The sequence below is a fragment of the Melospiza georgiana genome, chromosome 5 (assembly GCF_028018845.1).
Source record: "Melospiza georgiana isolate bMelGeo1 chromosome 5, bMelGeo1.pri, whole genome shotgun sequence".
In the NCBI taxonomy this organism is placed as follows: domain Eukaryota; kingdom Metazoa; phylum Chordata; class Aves; order Passeriformes; family Passerellidae; genus Melospiza; species Melospiza georgiana.
The window spans coordinates 9,313,758-9,337,124 of NC_080434.1; the positions used below are offsets into that span (position 1 = coordinate 9,313,758).

The window sequence follows — 23,367 nt, forward strand, 5'->3', positions numbered from 1 at the left end:
TCCAGCTTGTCACTGCGCAAGAGATAAATGTTAATGTAGCATTCTTCTGGCTCTTTTGTTACAATAAAGAGCATACAAAAACTTTATCTTAAAAAAGATGCATCATTTCAGCTAGGATTAGTTGCCTTTTCAAAATGCTGACCAGCTGCTTCAAGTAAAAAAAAAAATATTTTGCTTTGAAGCATGAAAAATTTAAAAGATGAGTAAGAATAAATTGCAAATAGTTTGTTTATTCTGTGCATGCAGTGAATGTATATTTGTGTGTGCTACAGTGACAGCTAAGATTAGCACCTTTTCTTTTCTGCAATGGGCAAGAAGCTGTTTGAAGTCAGGATATTAAAAGAATCAAATTGATTCCAAATGAATTTCAAGAGAGTGAGGGGGTTTTAAGAGAAAGAGGACATGATACCAGTCCTAAACCAAGCTTAGCAAAGTCCCTCCAGTTTCTGGCAACAAAAGCTTGCAGGGAATGCCTGAGAAGGATGTGTGGTGGTGATGTTGGGTTCATTCAAAAGGTTGAACAAGCACCTGAGCATTTACAAAATAGTTGAAGTGATGGTAAATAAACCTAGAAACACTCTCAGAAGGTAATGGAATGTCAGATGTTATCTCTAGGACTGTAAAATCAAATTCAGACAGAAGAGATGCCTGTGGTTACTCTCATTTTAAATATCATTAACAGTCCCTTTGTAATTTTAGAGCTTTTACTGTTTTGGTGGGGAACAAATTCACACTTGATCGTAGTGGAAAGCAAATGCTCAGATAAAAAGTCAGGCCTGTCAACCTTGATAGGTTTTCATCAAAAAATGCAGCAACCTCTTAATTTGCAGCTCTGTGTTTTCCCATTGCCCAAGTTTTGGCAGCAAAGTATTTAAGAGATTAAAGGAACATTTCTTCATGCTGATCTCACCAAGAATAATCTCCCCAAGTCACTTATTCAGAGTCATTTGCCCGCGTTGCTCCTCCTGTATCATGTTCTAACTCCTCACCTTCAAAGTTCAGTAAGATTTTGCTTTTAGCAATCTCATTTCTCATTTATTCTTCTCAGATTTTTTTTTTCAGTCTGTCTTCTCATCTGGAATTCCCTCACCTTTTCTTGGTGCAAGAGGCAAACATATTCATTTGCACATCACATTGAGGGAAGCTTCTTTATGTTCGTTTTCAAAGTGTAAATACCTTTAGAACGGTATAGAGCATTACTCTTATATTTTTATATTGTTGGTAAACCTTCTGGAACTTCTGAAGCTTGTGTTAAAATTCAGCTCCCTGAAACAGGGACAAGGGCCTCCTGTGTCCCAGGGATTTGTTGAGAAACTGAGTGTTCCAATCTTCTACACTAAGTAGATTAATGGGGTTTTTTTCTTGTGAAGTAAGCAAGCAGAATGTGTTTTGTAAAGTGCTGCTGTAAAGTTCAGTTTGTGAGAGAATTTGATATGTGGTCGGTAAAATGCATCGACTTTTCCAGTATTTATGGCTTCTGTATAATGCAAAAAAGGAAAGAAGCTAATGTATCCTGATTAGCCATGCAAAGACTGGCAGATGACATGGCTCAATTTGTTCCCACTACTCCATCATAGCACAGCCCGGTAGTATGGCATTAATCATGGAATCTTTCCTAGGTGTTAGCAATGCCCTGTAGCTTCATGTAGATTGCCTTTTATTTCTTCTAATGTGGTGAGATTTTGTGTTGATATATTAAAAAAAGAAAATTGTTAAACCAAATGGAGATGTTTCTAAGCATTGCAAGATGATTTCTTTCTCTGAGATTGCTGTTGACTGTGTCTCTTTAACTACTGCATATGATGCAGAAATCATAACAGCTGTCATGTATGGTATGTCTGCCCTGCTGACTGTGTAGGTTACAGAAACATGTTTTCTGGATGTTTAGGTGATTTTTTCCCCCCTTTCTCGTGACTGATAGAAGCTGTTATAAGGTTAGATGGCTGTTCAGTTAGTAGGGCAGATTTGAATTATAACAGTTGCAGTTATTGATGCTTTATTTGTGGAAGGGCATATGAAGGTCTGTGGCTTCTCTAGCTGCCTCCCATTAAGCCAAAAGGAAAGAAAAGCATTCTGAGTTTATGTGAAAATTTCTCTTTGTTCTGGACTTGGAGCTCAGAATGGCACACATCTTGCTTGGAAATTAATGATTTCACTGTTTAGGCAACTGCATTTATGGCTTTTGACAGTGAAAGTAAATTCTAAATCACTGTATTAGACGGATAAGTATTAATTTAGGCAGCAGCAAAAGAATGCCAAAGATGTGTAATTTCCAGATTATGTGGAAACTAAAATGAATGAAAGGAAGGGCTATGTATTAGCCGTGTAAGAAGGAATTTAGGGAAAGAGTTTTACACTGAGATGTGGTCTGTATTTTGGTAGTGGTCAGAAGGTTTTCTTTTCTCTTGTTTTGTGATTTTATGTTCATATAATAAGCAAAAAAAAGCAAGTTATATTTAAGAAACTATTCACACCAGAAAGTTGTCACATTTCCTGCAACAGATTTTGGATGGGAGTGAGTAGTTGTGAAAGGCATTTACTAGATAACTATGCAAAATGAGGCTTCTTGGTAAACACAAAAGTACTATCTTATAATTAGGTATTTTGTACAGGGAAATAGTTCTGTACTCTGAGCTTCAGGGATATATTTATCTTAGAAAAGTACTCGAGACATACTATTTCAAAGTCTTTTGCTAGGTCTTTTTCAGGCTCCTGACCATCATAGACTTTATTCTGATACTTTAAAATTTGTTTGCTTCTTTTCTTGCTGCGGTTTTCCACTTCACTTACTTCTTTTCTCCTCCCACCAAAAAAAAGTTTGTCTTACCATTATAAAGATACTTTTTTCAAAGTGTCTACAGCGAGAAAATAATAAAGTGGATTAGTAATCAGCTGCACCTATTTTTCTTTTTCCAAACTGTTCTCCAAAAAGATGAAATTAATAGCTGGGAGGTAATTTTCTGCAGTTTGACAGGGGTAGAGGAATTTGGAACAACAAAACTTTCAAAGCAGTTGGTGTTCCTGCCTTTCTAACTTGGGATATTCATGGGGGTTTTAGTAATGAGAAATTGGGTATGACTGGGGAACATTAGATATATTCTAACATCCACACTGAGACTGCTTCAGGGATGTACAGAAGTTAGCAGCACTTCAGAGTAGGACTAGTAAGTCCAACTATCCAGTCTCAGAGTTGTAGATGTATCCTTGCCAAGAGGGATGGATGTCTTTCTCTTCCTTTATTCTTGCAGTATGAAGTGTTCTTGTCTTAGAAGCCATGGGTGATATTACCTGAAAAGAGAACACATTGGAAGTTACACTGCTAGGGGAATCTAAGTGCTGGGGGAACCTGTGCTGCTGTGCTGATATTAACTTGATGCGCTAAAAGAGATTAGGAGATCTGTGCTGCTGTATGGTGGCACTGGGACAAGAAAGATGAAGTTTGATGGAGACATCAAATGCCCTTGAGTCAGAACATATCAAGGGAAAGCCAATGAAGATAGTGGCACTTTCAGTTTGAGCAGTGATGTTGGTGTAACAGCTTATCAGAGCAGATCTTTCAAACAAATCATTGCTTTTGGAAGTAGCTATTTTATATAAACATCCTAGCTCTATGCAGTGCACAATTTAAGGTTTTGTTTAGATTCTTAAAAGGATCTGGGGTTTTTCAAAGGAAAAATCTTTTGTAGTAAACAATTAATCGAAAGGTTTCTAAAGATTCAAAATGGAATTGTTTGATATGTAAATCAACAGCAATACAGACCTGCATTCTCTTCTGCATCTAGAAAGTTACCTCCTCAGTCTCTCCTGTGCAGAGCAGTTTTCTCATAATTCATTTTGTTTGCTTGTGGAAGAAGCAGTCTTGAACATGTCAGGTGCATACAGTTAAAATATTTGGGGACATGCTGTGTGCAGGATATAATTATTTTCTCTTCCACTTTCTTTTACTTTTTGCTTACTTATTTTATTAACTTAGAGGTTTAAGAACTTTGCATTTTGACTAGGCAAAGAAAAAAAGGCAGCATTTGAAACACATTTTTATTTGAAAAAAAAAAAGTGTTTACAAAGGTGTGACACAGAAAGGAACTGGGAGAAGTGCCTTTGGAAAGCTTTGTAAATGTCCCTTCCTAACCTTCCGTATTATTAGTGTGATTGCTTAGGCCTTAAGGCAACATCTTTAAATTCCTTTCATTCTCCTGTATTCCAGCTTTTAATTACAAAACAACTTTGTGGGAAAGAGTTGCTCATACTTACATTAAACAACCTTGTATTTATTTCTGAACATCAGACAAGAAAAAAAAGGCAAAATGTTTTCTCCTAAAAGCTGTTAGGACAGAGGAAGCAAAAAGGGCTTTAATAAAATGGCTACTTTAAGTAGACCATTGAAATTTACCTTAAAAAAGCACATAAGAATTGCTTACATGAATAAAGGAGCTACCCATCTGCTATAAAATGTAAGTTTCTCTGACTCTGTGCTGTGAAATTCTTCTGCAAGTTACCAAGAGTAAAGTTTGCTGGCAAAGTCCTGAATAGAGTCAGGCAAAGGGCTCTAGGAGTGATTGGTGTGTCAGCCTGTGTTAGATGGATGAAACCTTGAAAATTAGTAAAGTCTACTAAAGAATTTTTAACTTCAGTTAATTAAACAACAGTAAAAATGTAATCCTGTTCCCTCATTTATCAAGATCCTAAAATTTTTACTGATTGCAAAAGTATAATAAATATGTTGGCTTGATTTTTTTTTTAATTTTGTACCCTGGTATTTTTCCTAAAGTAATCTTTCTTCAAAATTATGATTGTTATATGGGTTAAGTTACACACAGTTGGGTTTCAAACCCTGATCTCTTTGATCAGGGCAACCTGGCTAGCTGGTTTCCTCTTGATGCTAAACTTCTATTTTCATTAAAATCAGAAGCTGTTTAGCAAGTAACTATATTTGAATACAGCATTTCAAAACAACTACAAATTTGCACGTTTTAAAGTCAAATGTTTGGCCTTTTGCTTTATGTGTGCAGAGAAAAATTATATTTAGTACAACTGTTTTGTAGGAAACCAGTAGAAATGAATATACTTACCAACATTAACATTGCTCACTTCTTTACTGTAATGAACTATTATAACCCCAAGCCCTCGTTTACTGTATTCAGCACAGCAATAGTAATTTATATCAGATGTTACCAAAGGTTTGTTTTTATGTTTATTACAGTATACTGGCAGTTTGATACAGCCTCCTGACATAAAAATATCTTACTTTTTTGTCATCCAGATAGCAGGACCTCAGAGACACTTTATCTGAAAAAATTTCATTTGTATTGATGCAGGCTTCTGAGATAGTTCTGATGGCAGAAGTGCGTAAGGTTGATTATGCCACCAGGTCAGTGTTGGGTACAGATGAATAACACTCAAGTCAGCCTTTCTTTGCACAAACCTGACCTTGTTTGAATTGTTCCTTAGATGACAAAAGTAAATGCAGGGAGCCAGCTTTTAACATTCTTCTTGGGTTATGGAAACACTTTGTGTTCTGGAGCTCAAAAAAAATGGAGATTCAGTTTCAAATGTTATCATCTCTAGGTTGCTCTGTCCTACAAAACTAAATATTTAATTTTTCAGGCCAAAGCAATGTACCTGTTTCTTAACACAGGGAATATGTGTCCTTCCTTTAGAAAGAAATCCAACTTGAGAAAACACGTCTTTTAATATAAGCAGTTTAAGACGGTCTTTGGTAAAGTATTTTCATATGCTCTATGTCTCAAAATGCATGGAAAGTTAAATGCAAGCAGAGAAGGAACAAAGCAGGCTGAAACAAAGAAAATTGAATCACACAGATCAGGTGGCTATAAATTAAGACTTGAAACTACTATTGGAGCCAGTGAGATGAAAGAGACATAAAAAAAATACAGATGTGAAAGGGGATGTTCTTGCAGGACTGGACAGCTTAGTAAAGCTAAAGAAGGCAAGAAAGCGAAAATACCCTTTTAAAAAAGTAATAGGAAGGATGCATTTGAAAGATTTGAATCAAGAAAGCAATAATATGAAATAGAATACACCAAAAGATTAAAAGAAGCAATATTGTCCTTCAAAAGGTTTGAATGACTAAGAGTGTGAAGAGGAAATCTCAGGTTTGCCTGTACCTACTGGAGGATGTACATATTAAGAACCCACTTTACCCAAATCTGCCTTGCAAACAGGTTTTGGCTGCACACATTTGCATTATGTTATCCTTATGTAAAAGCACCTTTCTCAGGCAATCAACTATGTCTTACAATACTGATGGTTTTGGAAAAAACAAAAAAAGAATTGACTGAAAAAAGTACCTCTGTATCACTAGACTTACTATACTTTCAATTGCTGTGTAATTTCAGATTTTTTTGTGGTACTTTCACATCTTATCCTGGTCAATAATGTGACTGTTGGTTTGATTTAGGAACTGCATGGAAAGAAAACAAAAGCGTAGGTGAAGAAAAATCAATTTTCTGTCTTTCCTTGTAAGAAAGTTGCAAATAATGGATGTTAAAGATCCCCTCATGACGTGAACCCAGTGTAAGTATTCTGGGTAAATTCAGCTGGCTCATGGGGAAGCCCAGGCCACTTCCCAATGCTGCAGCCAGGGAACAGGGAATGCCTTGCTTGCCTGGCGAAGGGACAGCCAGCAGCGCCGTGCCTGGGAGGCTTCGGAGGAAACAGAGATGCGGCTGATCCCGTGTCTGTTCCATTCATTTCCTTGGGAGAGGATTTACTATTTTTTCCCACTTGAGCTAATGTTGGTTCTTCAAGTGCAGTATGTACAAACTGAGCACTGTTTTGTGCCAGTGTAAGCATATTTACATTTGGGCTTCTGCCACCAAAGCTCCTTTTTTAAAGGAAATCAGATCTTGTGTTTCTTCACAGGCATAAGTCTCTCTTGGCTTAAGCTGATGAAAAATACATACAGTTGCATATTGCCCATTAAAAAAATAAAAGTGAAGTTCGAAATAAGGTGACTGAAAACAAAAGTATATATCCAAAGTGCAAACTAGTGCATTCTGTAGGTTTCTAAGACAAAATATCTGGGTTAGGAGAAGAAAGCTGAGGAACCTGAGCCTCATGTGTATGAATGCATATGCATTTTTTCATATTATTTTTAAGCCATTTGTTTTGATGTCATCATGTATGATTTTCTTTAAAGGAATCTGGCATCTGAAATATATGTGTATATCCATGCCTTTGCTAAAAATTATTTTAAACACTTTGTCTATCAGCAGTAGCTCTAGAAATTCAGATATTTTTGCATAAGGACTAAGGAAATAATTCTAAGAACTTGCTGTGTGGAGTCCTTCTAAATTCTATATTTTAACTTCCTAAAATGGTTTTTATCTTTGTTTTGTTGTTATTGTTGTTGTTGCTTACTCCAAGAGCTGCAAGGGTAAGTGGCAGCTGTAAACTTAAGGGTAGGCTGCAAAGTTTTTCTTCCAAAGGCTTTCTTTCATGTTTAGCCAAGTGAGAGGCATGGAGTGAAATGTAAACTCTGGCTCGGCGTGTCCTCGTGGCCATCTCTGCTGGTGAGCAGCCAGAGGGGCACAGGGGGCTGGAGCTGCCTGACCACAAGGGCCCGGAAGGCGCCGGCTCTGAGCCACGGCTCCAGGTTGCTCAGAGGAGCAGGAATGTGAAGATGGTGCTCGAGGGCTCTTGATCCTGTACCCCTGAAAGCTGCTCTCCCCATTGCACCCGCTCTTTCTCACTTCATCCTCCCTCTGGGACAGAAGGGGAAGTCATCCACTTCTCCTCTCAGTCATTTAACCACTTCTCTTTAATCCCTGGGAGTCCAACTGGGAACTGTGTGTTTTGTTGAACTTTGTGTTATTTGGAATTATGGACTGGAACCATTTCTATTTAATGTGGGAAACAAGCTTTGCACAAACTCAACCTTTACACTGGGAAAGGAACTTCCTATAAAGCATAAACAGATGTTTGTGCTTTTGTATGCAGATTTGTGATAAACTGCATAAATGCAATATGGAGTTCTAACAATTAAATGATGACAAATGAGTTTGATTGCTTTGACATGATCTGCACTGGTACTCCTGGCTTGTTTTGTTTGTTTTTAAAGAGATTTTTTTTTTCCAACTGTATTTTATTAAAAAAAGCTGACCTAAAACTTCTTCCTCAGCGTGGGCACATAGAAAACTTTCTCCCAGGACAGTGGTTAGATTCCTGGGAGAAGTCAAACTATTACCTCCAGTGCAAGAGAGATTTCTGTATCCTGTAGTAGCCATAATTGCTTGGGGCCTGCTTTCTGTCAAGTAATTCTTGGCTCCTAATCCTTTTGTTTGTGTGTTTGTTCGCTTGTTTGTTATTGTGATGGAAAGGGATAAGCAAGCAGTGTTTCCTCTCTTGTTTAGAGGTCTGTTTCTTTTTGCTTCCTCTCCCCCAAAGTTCTCTCTTTGCGCTTGTTCATACTCCATCTACACTGACTGCTTCCTTCCTTCTGTCTGTGTACTCTGCAGAGACATAAAACTAAATATATATATATATATATATATATATATATATATATATATATATATATATATATATATATGTGTGTGTGTGTGTGTGTGTGATTTTTAAATTCTTCTGTTCTGACCATTAATTTTCCCCTCACTTGCTGAGGCCCACAAATTCCCTACTTGGTATCCGGGTTTGTACAGAGCGTGGCATCATAGTGCAATGATGCAATTAAGTGTGATCATGAAGAAAAATATTATTTGCTTGAGTTTGGAGATCACCAATTGTGAACAATTGCTTGGATACTGCTAATATGATATTTTTCATATTCATCCTGGTGACAATAGAATGGACTTTGATTTTCCTGTATTCATATGTAAATCATACTCCTCTGTACCTATGTATGTACACACATGGTTCTCCTTTGACTGTTTGAAGTTAATCTTGAAGATATTATTTATACATTTGAGACATACATTAGTATGCATGGACAAAAGTTAAAGCTGTCAAAAAAATTTGATTATATTGAAAGATAAAATTTTGTTCAATGTGATATACATTATCAAAACTCTGTCTTCTGCCCAATGGACAGACTCAAAGTGATAATTCCTTCTGAGAATTTCCTTACATTGTGTGTGACTTCTTGAGATATTGCAAGTGCAACTCCAATTTACAGTCTGAGCTGGTGGAAGATTTGAGAGGAGAGACATACCACAGGGGAGATGTTGCAAATAATATTAGCAACCTTGAATTTCATTAAACTTTGCTTTTTCCACACGGGCTTACGTCAAAGATGTGAAATACTGTGCTCCATGTGACTATAAAGGCTGCCTTTGCTTTGGAAAGATTCTATTAGTAATGCAAGTTACTGCTGTTTGCATCATTAAGTGGGGGTAAGCACCCCTCCAGGTTTTTAAATTTGCAGAAAAGAGAGTCTTGAAGGCAGCAGCCCTACTACTAGAGTTGTAGAGTTTTACAGCTCTCTCTTGCAAAATTTGGAGATACAGGCAGAGTAATTAAAAAATAATACCTGCAGTGTATATAAGGGAGGGTGACAGTGTTAAATTGCAATCCTTCTGATCTGCATTCATGAGCAGCACCCATGATCTGCAGTTTTCAGATATTATGGAGGAATCAAGTGAGGGAAACCCAAGGATGCACACCTTCAACAGATCTTTTCCAGTAATTCTTATTAGCTGTGATTTAAAATAAATAATTGAATTAAAAGAGTTGCTCCAGGATGAAATTTTTCATTTTTAACAAACTGAAATTTGTTTTTCAAGCTGGAAAACACCTCCTTTATGTCCTCGTCTTTATTATTCTCTGTCCATGAAATAAATAAGGTGAGGAAGATAATAAGAAAGGCAGGAAAACTGCCTTAAAGGTCTACAGCACATTTTTTATTCCTGTGTTGTATTTTCTTGCAGCATTTTTCTGCCAGTGGTATCTCAAGTGGTCAGGTTGCTTTCCAGTTTGCTTGCTTTGTTTCTTTAATGTTTAATCTTAGTGAATTAGTACATGAGGGTTAAAGTATGTTTTTCTGCCTTTTCTGTGTCTAGAAGCTTTGTATGATTAAAAATCATAATGAAACTTACAGGGATCTTGAGACTGCAGAGAACTGAAGCTCTTCCCACTTGTGTGGGTAAAAATCAGTAGAATCATTGCAGTAAAATATGTGTATAATTTTACTTTGCAATTTCATACTTTACAGCTTCATTCATACTCTCAAAAAAATATAATATAAATTCTATTTAGTAATGCTCATCTAATTCTAATGATCTATTATTTTTTCTTTTTCTTTAGGGTGTACCTCAGTTACCATGTGCCAAAGCATTGTATAACTACGAGGGAAAAGAACCTGGAGATCTTAAATTCAGTAAAGGAGACATCATCATTTTACGTCGACAGGTGGATGAAAATTGGTATCATGGAGAAGTCAATGGCATCCATGGCTTTTTTCCTACCAATTTTGTTCAAATTATTAAACCTTTACCTCAACCTCCGCCTCAGTGCAAAGCACTTTATGATTTTGAAGTAAAAGACAAGGAAGCAGATAAAGACTGCTTACCATTTGCAAAGGTAAAAAGAGAATACACTTACTATTTTCTTCTAATAATTTCATTTATTTGCATAAAAAATAACTGTTTTGTAGAATTATCTGCATTTCTTGTTGGAGCTGCACTCATATGAAAAGGAGAAGTAAATCTGCAAGTATTTCTCCTATATTGATTAGTTTTTCATTCTCTTTCTAAATTACATATAATTTCTCTGATGTTTTATTTCTGAGAATGCATTTTTTTATACTTGCAGTAGTGATGTTCCTAATTTAGGAGAAATAACCTATGTTGTGAATTTAAAACATTCCATCTTCTAAAGAAACACTCAAATTGCAGATGTGAAGGAAGTCATATCACTAGCAATGTTCTTAAGTACTTAAGTAGAAAAACAACATTTAGGGAAGGTTAGGTAGTGAGTCAGTTGAGAAGGAAAATGGTTGTGGTCCTGTTGAATAACGCCAAGGAATTAAAGGAGGGCTGATGAGTAACATGGATGGAACAGGACAGGAAGACTGGCACTAAGGACAAAGTCAAATCACTGAGATGTGGGCAGTTAGCTGAGCTCTGACAAAATAGGAAAAAGAGCAGCTTGAACTGACTTCAATGCCCAAAGCAGCATATTCCTCTTACAGAGTGCCTTCTCTGCAGTTCTTGTCCATGTCCTGCCTTCTCTGATTACTCCTGTGTTATGGAGGAAAATTAAATGAGAAGTTAAATTAGAGCTGGGAGACATAATCACTGCATGTTCACACAGGATGATGTTCTGACTGTAATTCGCCGTGTGGATGAAAACTGGGCAGAAGGAATGCTGGCTGACAAGATAGGAATATTTCCAATTTCCTATGTCGAGGTGAGTAAAGCTGGGTCCTCAGTAAGGCTGAGCCCACTGTATGTTTAATTTTCTGAAAGGAAAAATAATCAGTACTGGTGATGATTTTAAAATAACCTGAGATATAAATAATCTTAGACCTAAAATTCTCTTTGGGAAAATTAATGGCCTCAGCAGTTGAACCAGTGATTTTCACTTGACTATTTGATACCTATTTTTATTGAATGGAATTGAAATGAGTGTAATTGGAGGCAGTCACTATGTTTTCTTGTTAATACTGGAGTCATGCAGTCAATCCAAACCACACTTAGCTACAAAATGAAAGCAATCAGCAAGTCAGAGAAATAGTTAGCTTTGGACTGTCCCTAATATCCATCCTTCAAAACCAAATTAGCACAAGTAGGATGTCAAAGGGTGTAGTTTGTTGTTGAACAGGTAAAGGATCAGCTTTTTCATCAACAGAGCCATATATAAAACCTTCTCCATCTTCCTGCATTTGTCATGTGTTACAGTAATTTACAGTAAGAGGTTGCAGTTGAGAAAATTTCCCCAACCCTTTAAATTTTAAGAGTTGAAAGCTGTATCTTTTATATAGAAAGACATCAGTGATTTGGAACAGTGTGTACAGCCACAATGATTATTCAAATTTGCATTACAGAAAGATACAAAGGTTTGGAATAAAATGCTTGTCCTTTTCTGATAGGTATGCTGTGAATACTTGGTAAGACACACTTTCCTGCACCAACAGTATTTCATTTAAATAATTGAGGCAGAATGATGAAAGAAAAAAGTATTTTCACATTATCTCTGGGATGAGAAATATGTACTTCAGGTCACAGAAGAAATGTGTAACCATACTAAGAATCAAGTCAAGTTTTATTAATTCAATTTCTGAATCCTGTGATGAGATGGGAACTTCAAAAGCCATTACTGCCTTCAACTGAAATAGAATTTGATATTTTTAAAAGGGAAAAATATATATTTATTTTTATAGCTTGATGTAAGGATCTGTAAGTCTGGAGGTAGAAAATTTCACATGACTGTAAAAAAAAGAAGACCAAAAAAGTTTCAACTTGCTTAGTGCAATTTTGGCTTCAGTTTAAGATGTTTTTAAAGGCCAATTTAATGATTTCTTGCCCTTGGGTATTCTTTCCTAGCTTCTTGCAATTAACTGCCCCTTCAATTCAGCCAGTAAAGCTTTTTGTAGTGTTTTTTTCAAACTAAATTACTTAGCCTTGTTAGAAAAAGCCCTTTCCTAGGGCAGCCACTTGAGCTATTTAGCTAACAACTACATTCCTATCTCTGCAAAAGTTGCAAAAAGGATATATGGCCTTGAAAAAAAAATGTAAAGATGAAAGTCACAAAATATATTTCTGTTAATGTTTTTAGAGTGATTCCATCAACTAAGAAAATGTATTTTCAATAAACCCTTTTAGAACAGGCATCAACACTTAAGTAAGTACACTTTCTCAAATCGCCACTAAAGTGGAATGGAAAGTCTAGAATGATAAATTATACCCTAAGAGTTACTTCAAATCAGATAGGTGGGTTTTTTTCAGTATACACTAAACTGAAATGCATGCTGTGGTGGAGGGCAGTGAGATGTGCAGTAAAGTAAGGGTTTGAATTTTGAAATGCCTGGTTTCTGAGAGTACATAACTATTGTTCTGGAAAATATACAGACAACTGATAGAAACAAGTATAGCAAACTATTCTTACCAATTTTATGAAAGACAATGAAGATGAAAAGTAATTAATATTTTTGAAAGATTTTTATATGGTAGTTTTCATTGCATTTCCCAATCCTTCTAATCATTGCCTATTTTTGGGGAATTCTATCATATGATGATGACAGACATAACTTTTACCTTGTGTATGTTAGTCCACATCCTTTTGTTTGAAAATGTGAATTCGTAGCTCCATTTACTAGAGATTATCTGAAGTAATTAACTATAAAATGGGCGTAGTCTGTGATATTTATTGTGTAGTATAGGTGTAATAATTCAGATATTTCTTTTACAATGAGGATAAAATTTTAGTTAATGAAGTCCATGAAAAGGTCTGATCATATTTGAGGACAAATTTTGCCTTTTTATGCTTCAATGTTAGCTACTTTCTTTTCTAACTTCCATGTATTAAATTTGTGGTAATAGTAAAAGTGAGACTGAACACATTTTGAGAGAAATTTTAAGAGTGATTCTATTAAATCAGTTAACACTTAGAGTTATTGCTGTTCCAAAACCAAAGATTATTCATAATTAAACAGATATTATTAGATTTTTTCTGAAAAATTACAGTTCTGCAATTTTTCTTAAACCTCAAATTGGATGATTTGACCTAGTTTAACACTTCATAAACAAATACAAATGCCCAAAACAGAATAAAAGTCAGGGAAAATAAATCACTCTTCAGTCAAATTGTCAGTAGAAAATAATGCCAGATTTTGTTTACTTTTGTGCAAGTAAAGAACACCTGAATTAATTTTTAAAAGAAGTGTAGCAAAGCACCACTCTTAGAGCCCTTGCAGTAGAGGTAATTCCTGCAGACATCTGCAGGCTGAGGAAAGCTGTGTGCTGACCTCAGCCCTGCTGCAGCACCGAGACGTGGCTCAGCCAGCTGCCTCTGTCCTGCCCTGCTTGGAAAGTTCTTCAGTTTCCTGGAGACTATGGGAAAAGGAATTGCATTTCAGGCTTCCTGTTGCAGCAAAGATTTTGTTGAATGGGAAAAAAGAAAAAAAATGAATGTAAAGATTGAAGTAAAGAAGCCTCAATGAAAATATGTCTGTTAAGGAAAACTACTGATGTAGGAACTGCAGGCCTAGGTACATAGGTATTTGTTGCAGAAAGGAATGCTAGATTAAATACCATGACTTGGGTTCAGTTCCTTGGTGACCTTGAATATCTGTTAGCCATTTCACTGGAGAATGCACGCAGGTCCCTAATTTCTCTTCTCAAGGAGAAGTAAACTGTACTCTACAGAATATTCTGCAGCTGTTGCTGTCCCCAGCTTACTTCAAAGAGGAGGCCACTAATCAGTTCTCTTCCATCTTCAGATTCATGTAACTTTCATTTGCTTGCTTCTCTGCATAAAAAAGCACAGAATGCTGCTTTTATTGGAATGCATCTTGAATTGATCCCATGGGCAAGCCTTAACTTTTCCTTAATAGGTTGTTCACTGTAATCAGATTCTGCAGGCATTGATAGCTTCTGGAGGTAAACAAATATAATTAGGTGTAACATGTACCTTGGGGTGCTGTTAGCAAAGTGGCTTTTGGTTTTCCTTTTCATTCCTCTGTGATCCCTTAACTTCTCTGATTAGCTAGCTCTTTGCAAATAACGAAGTAGATTACATAGGAATGGAAACAGTTGCAGCCATTGTATCAAGAGTATGGAATACCTAGATTCTCAGGAAGTATGTGAAGAATTTCAGTCTGAGTTGAAAAAAAATAAAATGTGCAAAATAGATCAAATTTTAGACCTTGAAAAACCTGCATGTTTGTTGTGATGACAAATAAGACCCTGACAAGCTGAACAGCAGAGTAGGCTTTTTTTGGTCTTACTTTCTACTTCTTTCATATCTTTCAGCCTCAATGTTTTGTAATGAAATAATGTTTTCACTGGTCTGTTTAAAGTATGTTTGATCTAAATTTAAAGTTCAATAATCATCTAAATAATGAGCTTCATTGGAGAAAATGATATGTTTATATCTTCTGTTATATGCAGGTAAAACAATATTATTTTGATCCCTATGATCCATCTTGAGTAATAGCAGGAAGGAAAATCTAGCATCTACCTTTTTCATAGGATTGTTTACTGCTCTGACATTGTCTTCTTCCTTCTTACAAGAAAGATGGAGAGGGACTTTTTACAAGAGTATGTAGTGACAGGACAAGAGGGAATGGACTCAAACTGGAAGAAGATAGGTTATGATTAGATATTAGGAAGAAATTCTTTACTGTGAGGGTGGTGAGGCACTGGAACAGGGTGCCCAGGGAGGTTGCAGATGCCCCATCCCTGGAAGCGTTCAAGAGCAGGTTGGATGGGACTCTGAGCAACCTGGTCTATTGGGAGGTGTCCCTGCCCATGGCAGATGGGTTGGATATTGAGGATCTTGAAGGTCCCTTCCAACCCAAATGATTCTATGGTTCTGTGATTCCAGTTCTCTTCAGTTGCATTCTAAAGGACCAACAATAAGAACATTTAGGAAAAAATTCTATATTCTTGACTTCATATCCTGGTTCAAATCTCCCATTATGCCCTTCCTCCACTGCAGTATATTCCATGTAGTTCTTCCTCTTCTGTAGAAGGTTTTTATGTCAACTCCTCATTGTTCCAGTAGTTCCAGTTTTGAACTTCATCTTTTTTTTTCTCTCTCTATATGAAAATCTTTCAAATATCACTTACCAACCTCTTCTATATTTAAAAAAAAATCTTTTTTCTTTTACACTACCTTATATATCTATATCTGTAGATATCTACTTGTGTTCAGAATATAAGCTGGCCATCTGTGGGAGCTGCATTTAAATCAATGTTGATGCTATCATAATTAATGGTTTGTTGTTTGTCTGGTAAAGTTTTGATGGGGTAAAATACTACTTTAAAACCCTTCATGAGCATAGTAGGAATCTCAAGACTTGCAGGAAACTGGTACAATAAATAGAAGAAATAATATGCTGAAGAATAGAAATAAAATTCCACAGTAACTAATTTCATTCTTTCAACCTGATGTTCTTCAGAAAAGATCTTTTCTTTCTTCATAATCACCTACACTTTTCAAGTAACAGTATTCATATTTAGTGGTACATGTTCAGAAAACTCGTGCTGGTGTTATTTCAGCTCATGATTACATGAGAGTTCTGACATTATTTCTAATAGTGATAAGACTTTCTAAAAATAAAGGGCATTTGAAAGATGTAGAGGGTTTGTTTGTTGGTTTCCTCTCCTCCTCTCCATTATATAGCTTACATTTCATTGTAAGAAGAAAATGTGTGGGATTCCTCATTTCTTCATTGGAAAGGAAGGATTTGTTTGCATTCAATGTAGTATTGTTGTTACAATAATTAGCAGATAGAAAATCTAATTTGAACAAAAATTCTTTAGGTAAGATTAAAGAAAGAGAAAATGGCACAGAGATGGTGCCTCTACATTAGAAAATTCAGAAGCTGAGAAGGTATTTCCACAAAATTATCTGTATATGTTTCTTTTCTCCCTATGCCATCTTATGCCTGTATAGGTGCCTGTTGCCAGGCAGTACACTGATATAGCTGGGTATTTAGTCTGTCCTACTGTGTTCTTAAACCTGCATTGAGGAAGCCTGTCTTTTCATTGCTGGTAGTGTTAAAGATGTGCACAAGTACCAAAAGATATAAAGGAGGAATACCTTCAAGAGCCCACATGCAAATGTGCAGGATTGTGTCATAGACAAAACAAAAAAATGGCTGAAAATGACATAAATATCCAAGAAGTTTTGTAGCACAGATTTTTCTGTTATAAGGTCAAAGGGAACCACTGTGTTTTAGTCTGACTTCTAGATGATACAGGCAGTGGTTATTGCTGAATTAATCCATGTCTGGACTATGGCATTATGTACTTATTGATTGAAATTTTACCTCTGATGGTAAGATTTCATACCAGCCCAACAGTAAGTGTGTTGAGTTTGTAGTGAATGATTTGTCACTCTCTACTGACAGATTTGTAGAGTAGGTTGGTATGCCACAGTTTTAAGTTGCATGGTCTAGATTATCTTATGAATAAAAGGAAGAGATGTTTTTTACATTCAGGTGACTTTTATAAATAAAAAACATACTAACATGTTACTGGTTTTTGTAGTTTAACACAGCAGCCAAACAGCTGATAGAGCTGGACAAGCCCTCAGGTTCTGCTGTTGACTCTGGAGAAGGTACCTCTGGGGCAGCCCACAACAATTCAACCCAAAAGCACACCGATACCAAGAAAAACACCAAAAAACGGCACTCTTTTACCTCCCTCACCATGTCCAACAAGGCTTCTCAGTCCTCCCAGAACCGGCACTCCATGGAAATCAGTCCTCCTGTCCTCATCAGCTCCAGCAACCCCACGGCTGCCGCCCGCATCAGTGAGCTGTCCGGGCTGTCCTGTAGTGCCCCCTCTCAGGTAATTCACAGGGCATCAGCTAGAGCTGTAAAGGCTCTGATCTTGTCAGATTGTTTATTTCAAGTTATTAATTGTGTCTAATTAGTAATAAATGTACACTTTCAAAAAACTTATATTCCAACGTGAGAACATTTAAGGAAAATGTTTTCTAATACTTCTGATATGATAGCAAATAGTTGGGTCTTGTAGACTAGGGGTTTTTTTGCAGTTGTTATATTCTAAAGTGCCACAAAGGTTTTGATTAAACTGTGGAAACTAGAAACTGGAGTGATGTAATTTTTTTATTTCTTTTTTCTAAATTGTATATAATAATGAATATTAGTAAAGTGCATCCTATAAAAGTAAAATATTCAACTTGAAGATTATGTGAATTCCAGATATTTAGCATGTTAATCTGGTTGTGGTAAGTAGAAATATTTATCTGATTTTATTTATTTGTTCAGCAGTTTGTGAAAAATTGGCTGTTTCATATAGTGATTAGACTTTGGGAAAAGAGAGAGCAATGGAGCCCAAGAGGTATTGGTGATGTTTTACCTGAGCTCATAAATATGCTTTATTTGCACATCTTAGGGATCTGACAGCCTTTTATGGAAAAAAATGAGAGCTGACACTGGTTAAAAGTGTGTTTCATGTAGCTGGTTCAGTGTATCTCCAAACATTGAGAAAAGTCAGAAAAAAAAGTGAGCTGTGTGATCCAACACTGTTTATGTGAGTATCTAACTAAAAATTAGGTTTAGTTTAAGGTTACAAGGGATAGAATACTGGTGATTTTGACCATGAAGCTTACAGCTCTGTCAAAACCAGCTGTTACTAAACTACACAGACCTGACCCTTTTTTCTCTCTCTCAGGTTCATATTGGCACTACAGGGCTGATTGTGACTCCACCCCCCAGCAGCCCAGTCACGACAGGGCCTTCCTTCACCTTCCCCTCAGAAGTTACCTACCAAGCTGCTCTTGGTGTAAGTACTGCTTAAGAAAACTCAGCATTTCCATTTGCCTTTGGTCTTGTACAGCTTTTTTTTTTTCCTCAAGTTCCAATATATTGATTTGAAATGATGGTTCTGTGGGATTTGTGTCCATGTAAAAGACAATGGTATGAATTTAACTGTAGCAAAAGCCCTATTGCTAAAATGTTTGCATCTTGTCATGTATATCCATTTCTCCAGCTTTCCTCAGTAATTTCTCCTTAGTAAACATGAGAATCACACTTCCTTCCAGAAAAGTCTTTCTTTCAACCATGAGTAGAAAAGAAATTATGCTGGGGGGAAAGTCTGGGGAAACAAGAAAGTTCTTACAAAAAACAGCAACTTGGGACCACAGCTGCCAGGTGTTTCTGTCTTCCTTAAGATTTTCAAGATTATCTGAAATAACTTCAAAAGTCTGCTCTCTCCTCATTAAATAAGGTGATTTTCATTGCATGTACACCTGTGGCAGCTGAAGAACATGTCTAGCATTTTAAAGTTAGGCTCTTAGGGATCAATAGGAAAACATGTAGCAAATGGCCATCTTTTAAAGGAAGAAATACATTGCAATGATGTTTCCTTTGAACAATTGACATGATATTTCCTTCAAAAAGTTCAGGTATTCTTTCTAAAACCTGCTGGAATTCCTTAGTTTCCCATGCTTATGTTAGAAAAGCTATGGAATGCCATAAATCATACTGTACTCATCAGAGCCTTACTGCAATAAAGATTGTGGATACCAGTTTTCAGAGATCTTTAAGGGATCTTAATGTGACTTTAAATAAAGTTCTTGAAATTAAGTTCATTCAGTCTAAAGTTGTGCCCCTAATTTTTAAGGGGTGGGTCACAGTTGAATAATAGATCTTCACTTCAGAAAACCAAACAAACAAGCCAAACAAAAATCCCTGTGACTTGATCTCGTTCAGGTGTCTATTCTTGAGGTCTTTAAACCAACTAAAATATGATGAATAGCCTTGCTGCTAAATAGGTCTAGTTTTGTTTTCAACTTGTTGGCATTTGCATCATTTTACACATTTTTCTGCAAAATTTAAGGCACAATTGTCTGTCTTGTGGTATCAACTTTCTGTTGTTTACGAAAATGCTTAGGAGCGCCTTGGTTCCTTTGTTGCTTGGTTTACTTCTTTGTTTGGAACTCTAAAGTTACAGTTTTCAGTCTTTTAAATTATGATGCTGTTGTTTTCTGAATTATCTCCAGTACTTTCTTTTGGCATGGTACACACATGGTGGCACATGCCAGAAGTCGGTGCAATACTGCACAGTCTTTTTCAGTGGAGAAGATATTGATAGTATAACCCTTTTATCTTTTTAGCCTGATTCTTATATCTTGAAAATTTGCCTGAATGTAGCATAAAGTTTATGTCCAACTAAATATCCAGCCTGATGCCACAAATTTTTGTCATCTTTTGTGAACTAATAATTGCTCTCATCCAAGTAAATGTATTTCACATTCTTTGCTCTTCAGACAGACAACTTTATTACTCACAGTTATATGGACCATGTGCTTTTGCCCTGCCTTACTGTGTAAGGCAGATTGAGCTGTAGCTGTGCTTTGTCTTACTTGGGTTAAATTGTTGATTCCTTCAGTCTATGGATTAGCTGTGTAATCCTCCTGTTAAATGAATGCTAATCTGGAAACAGTTAATAATCTCATTTTAATTAGGTTCATATTTTAATGTCATGGAGCAGATGAGTTTAGAAAGGCCTCTTGAGGTTGTCTAGTCTAACCTACCCTGCTCAAGCAAGGCTGCCTAGAGCCAGTTGCCCAGAACTGTGTCCAAATAACTTTTGAATATCTCCAAGGATGGAGATCTCACAACCTCTCTGGGCAATCTGTGTACGTTGTGGGCTCTTGTTGAAGTTGGTGTACACCAGGAAGAACCCTCAGGTCTTTTTTTGCCTATGAGGTGTACATCTTATACTAGAAGCAATTAGCTCCTTATATACTATTCCACTTAGTTTTTTATACTTCTTTCAACCTAACCTCCAGAAAATACCTGTGACAACTGAGCAAACAGAATCAACCTAGGTGTTGTTAAGCAGAATGCAACTCTAGCTAACATATATGCTGCAAACATTGAGTAATCAATTTGATTTATGAGATACTTTTGGAGAGGATTGAGGAGACAGCATTCAATGCATAATTTCAGAAGTTCTGTCAGAAGCTGCTTTTTTTTTCTCTCTCAATAACAAACGCTTCTGTTTGTTATTAAGAGTCAGGAGTTCTTTATTTGATGCCATCATGGAAAAATACTTTAGTTTGGTGGTGGTGCAAAGTCATTAAACCACCCTGGGTGCTTTAGTTGCTTAAGCTTGTTCAAAGGCGATCTCACCATGGGCATTCACAGGAATTAAATTGCAGTGCTAAATGCAGCGTGGAGAGAAACTCCTGCCATTGATTGTCCCGGATCTTGGGGTGCTACTTTCTCTTTGTGATAACCATGTTCCTGCTTATTTTTCCAATTAGGCACATAATTCCCATTGAGAATCTGAATTATTCTCTGCCAGCCTCTTTAAAAGTCAATAGCCTTCTGTACATCATGTTCTGTTTCTTCTTGACTTGTTTTCAGCATGACTAAAATGCAAGCTGGCAGCTCAGGTTAGAGTCAGGTTATTCCTCTGTTCTTTTATGATAGACAGCATTAGATGATGATGCAGTTTGTAAAGTCACAGACTGTGAGGTGAATCTTTTACTTACACTTTTCCTCTTGCTTCATCAGCTCTTGTTTTCATTTTAGAAATGTGCAAAATAGTTCTGACCAGCCAAGAGAGAAAGTGATGTTCTTTTTTATCTAGATGTTTCCCTTCTGGAAACATCTGTTACCCTTCCTGACATTCTGAACATTAATTTTAAGCTGTGGAACAATTGTGATTGTATGTTTAATACATTAGAGTGGTTGGCTTGAGTACTTTTGCTCTTGTGTTTGGTCTTGTTTTTTTTTTTTTTTTTTTTTTTGCTTTTGTAAGTAGAAGTTCCTGTATTTCTCTAAGTTTCTCCCTTTAGCTTTTTTCCTAACTGTTTCTGAATACTAAGCAACTGACAAGGAAATTGGATGGGAACAGGATGAGTTTCTCTTTAGCATGAAGGTCATTTATTTGACGTCCTTCCTATCAGTTGTTTTGGTGTTTATAACACTATTGAAAGTAATCGTTCTTTGAAAGCAAGGTGTTTATACACTTTTTTAATGTAATTCTAAACTCAGATTAAGGGAGAAGGAAGAAAGCTGAGAGGATGAGCATGATTACCCATCAGCAAAGAAGAGAATAATGTATTCCTTTACAGTAATTCTGAATTTGTGCATCTTTGCTACATTTATCTGTCCTGAATCTCAAAGAAAGGAAAAGCTAGTGTCTTCTCTTATCTTCTGTAAGAAAGATGGCATTTTTATTGTCAACAGGAGATAATTTTGAGCTGTCTTGTTGTCTAACAAGTTTCTCTAATACAGTTTGGATTAATTCCTAGCCCAAGGGAGTCTGTGACTCTTTTATTTGCGTCCATGTATAGGATTGCATTTTAGTTTTTTATGTTGCTCTGATGGTTCAAAAATGGCAATTGTATTAATTTTGTCTTGTCTATAATAATGTCTTGTAGGTGCTCTTTGGTACCCAGTATTGTATGAAGTAAATAATTTACAAAGTTTCAGCTAAAATTGGCACAAATAAGCTTTAGGAATGACAGTGCTCTTGTCAAGTGACTGTATATGCTCTCTACTGCTTGTATCATTTAAGCAAATTTTAATTTTCCTTCAGAAAACTTGTGATAACTTATTTCAAAGTTTTATTTTGCATCAGGGGTTCCTTAGACAACAGCATTAATTCTTGGCTTGTGATTTGAGGTTTGATTCTTTGAAATTGAAGAAGCTATGAACTGAGACAGACTTCTCACAGCCAGAGCTTTTGGCTGTGATATTATCTCTTACACTGTTCTTTGGGATTTCCAACCACAGCTTTACCTCTAATTAGGGCATTAATTGGTCTGCTTATCTTGGCCACTGGCATTTTTTAACCTTGTTAGTGTTTAGTATATTTAAAGTTCTTTGCAAAATAAAAATAACAGACGTCAAGTCCAGTAGTAGTTGGGTGAAAATATGCACATACAATTATGTGAGGTTCATTCACTTGGAAGGAAATTTTTGGATGTAATTTATAAGGTTTTTATCTAATGGAGTAGATCTAGTTGCCATAGATTTTACTGAAAAATAATCTTAAAGTATGTGATTTGAACCATGATATGGGAAAAACAAACTAAATGTACCACAGCAAAGTTAGAATTACATTCAAAAGCAGCAGCAGAAAAACAATCTAGCAACAAGAGATAACTTATCTTCCTTTCAGTCTGCCTTTACAGTCTCTTGGGAAGTGAAAAGTGTTTTGGATTGCAATCAACCTAAATGTCCATACAGCTACTTCTACAGATTGGAAATGTTGACTTTGAAATGGTGTCTTGTTGTGTGCACTTAACTAGCAGAAAGAGGTGGTCTATATTTGGATGGTTTGAATTCACTTACGTGCTAAAGGTTTCAAAAATTTAAAAAATAGCTAATTTTTCTGGTCTTGTTCTCTCATGCACAAAAGAGAAATTGCTCTTTATGTTGAAGAATATAAGGTAGTTTGAATTATGATTAATGAGGCACAAGCTGTGGGGGTTATATAATACACTGATGACATTTAGCTCTTTTATGTAGTTCCAGTGTAAGTTCAATAGTGTAAGTCAGGAGGTTTTAATAAGAATTGCCCTAATTTTAATCAACCAAAATTCAAATCAACTTTTGTTCTGAAGAGGAAGCAGCAGGAAGAAACAATGAAGTTTTGTATGAGAGACCTGTTTTTGATAACATATAGTTTAGAAATTTTGTTAAACATAAGCCTTAATTTGTTAGCCCTCAGGGAATTTTGCAAGCCATATATTTTT

General features: G+C 36.1%; 1 protein-coding gene across 2 annotated transcripts in view; it reads left to right on the top strand.

The window, feature by feature from the left end:
• Positions 1-23,367, top strand: part of SH3RF1 (SH3 domain containing ring finger 1) — an 81,679-nt gene that overhangs the window by 38,524 nt on the left and 19,788 nt on the right. For both annotated transcript variants that reach the window (XM_058025007.1, XM_058025008.1), the window contains exons 3-6: positions 10,261-10,536; positions 11,269-11,364; positions 17,172-17,474; positions 18,324-18,434. In XM_058025007.1, coding sequence (XP_057880990.1) covers positions 10,261-10,536; positions 11,269-11,364; positions 17,172-17,474; positions 18,324-18,434 — 786 coding nt within the window. The remainder of the gene's footprint in view (positions 1-10,260; positions 10,537-11,268; positions 11,365-17,171; positions 17,475-18,323; positions 18,435-23,367) is intronic.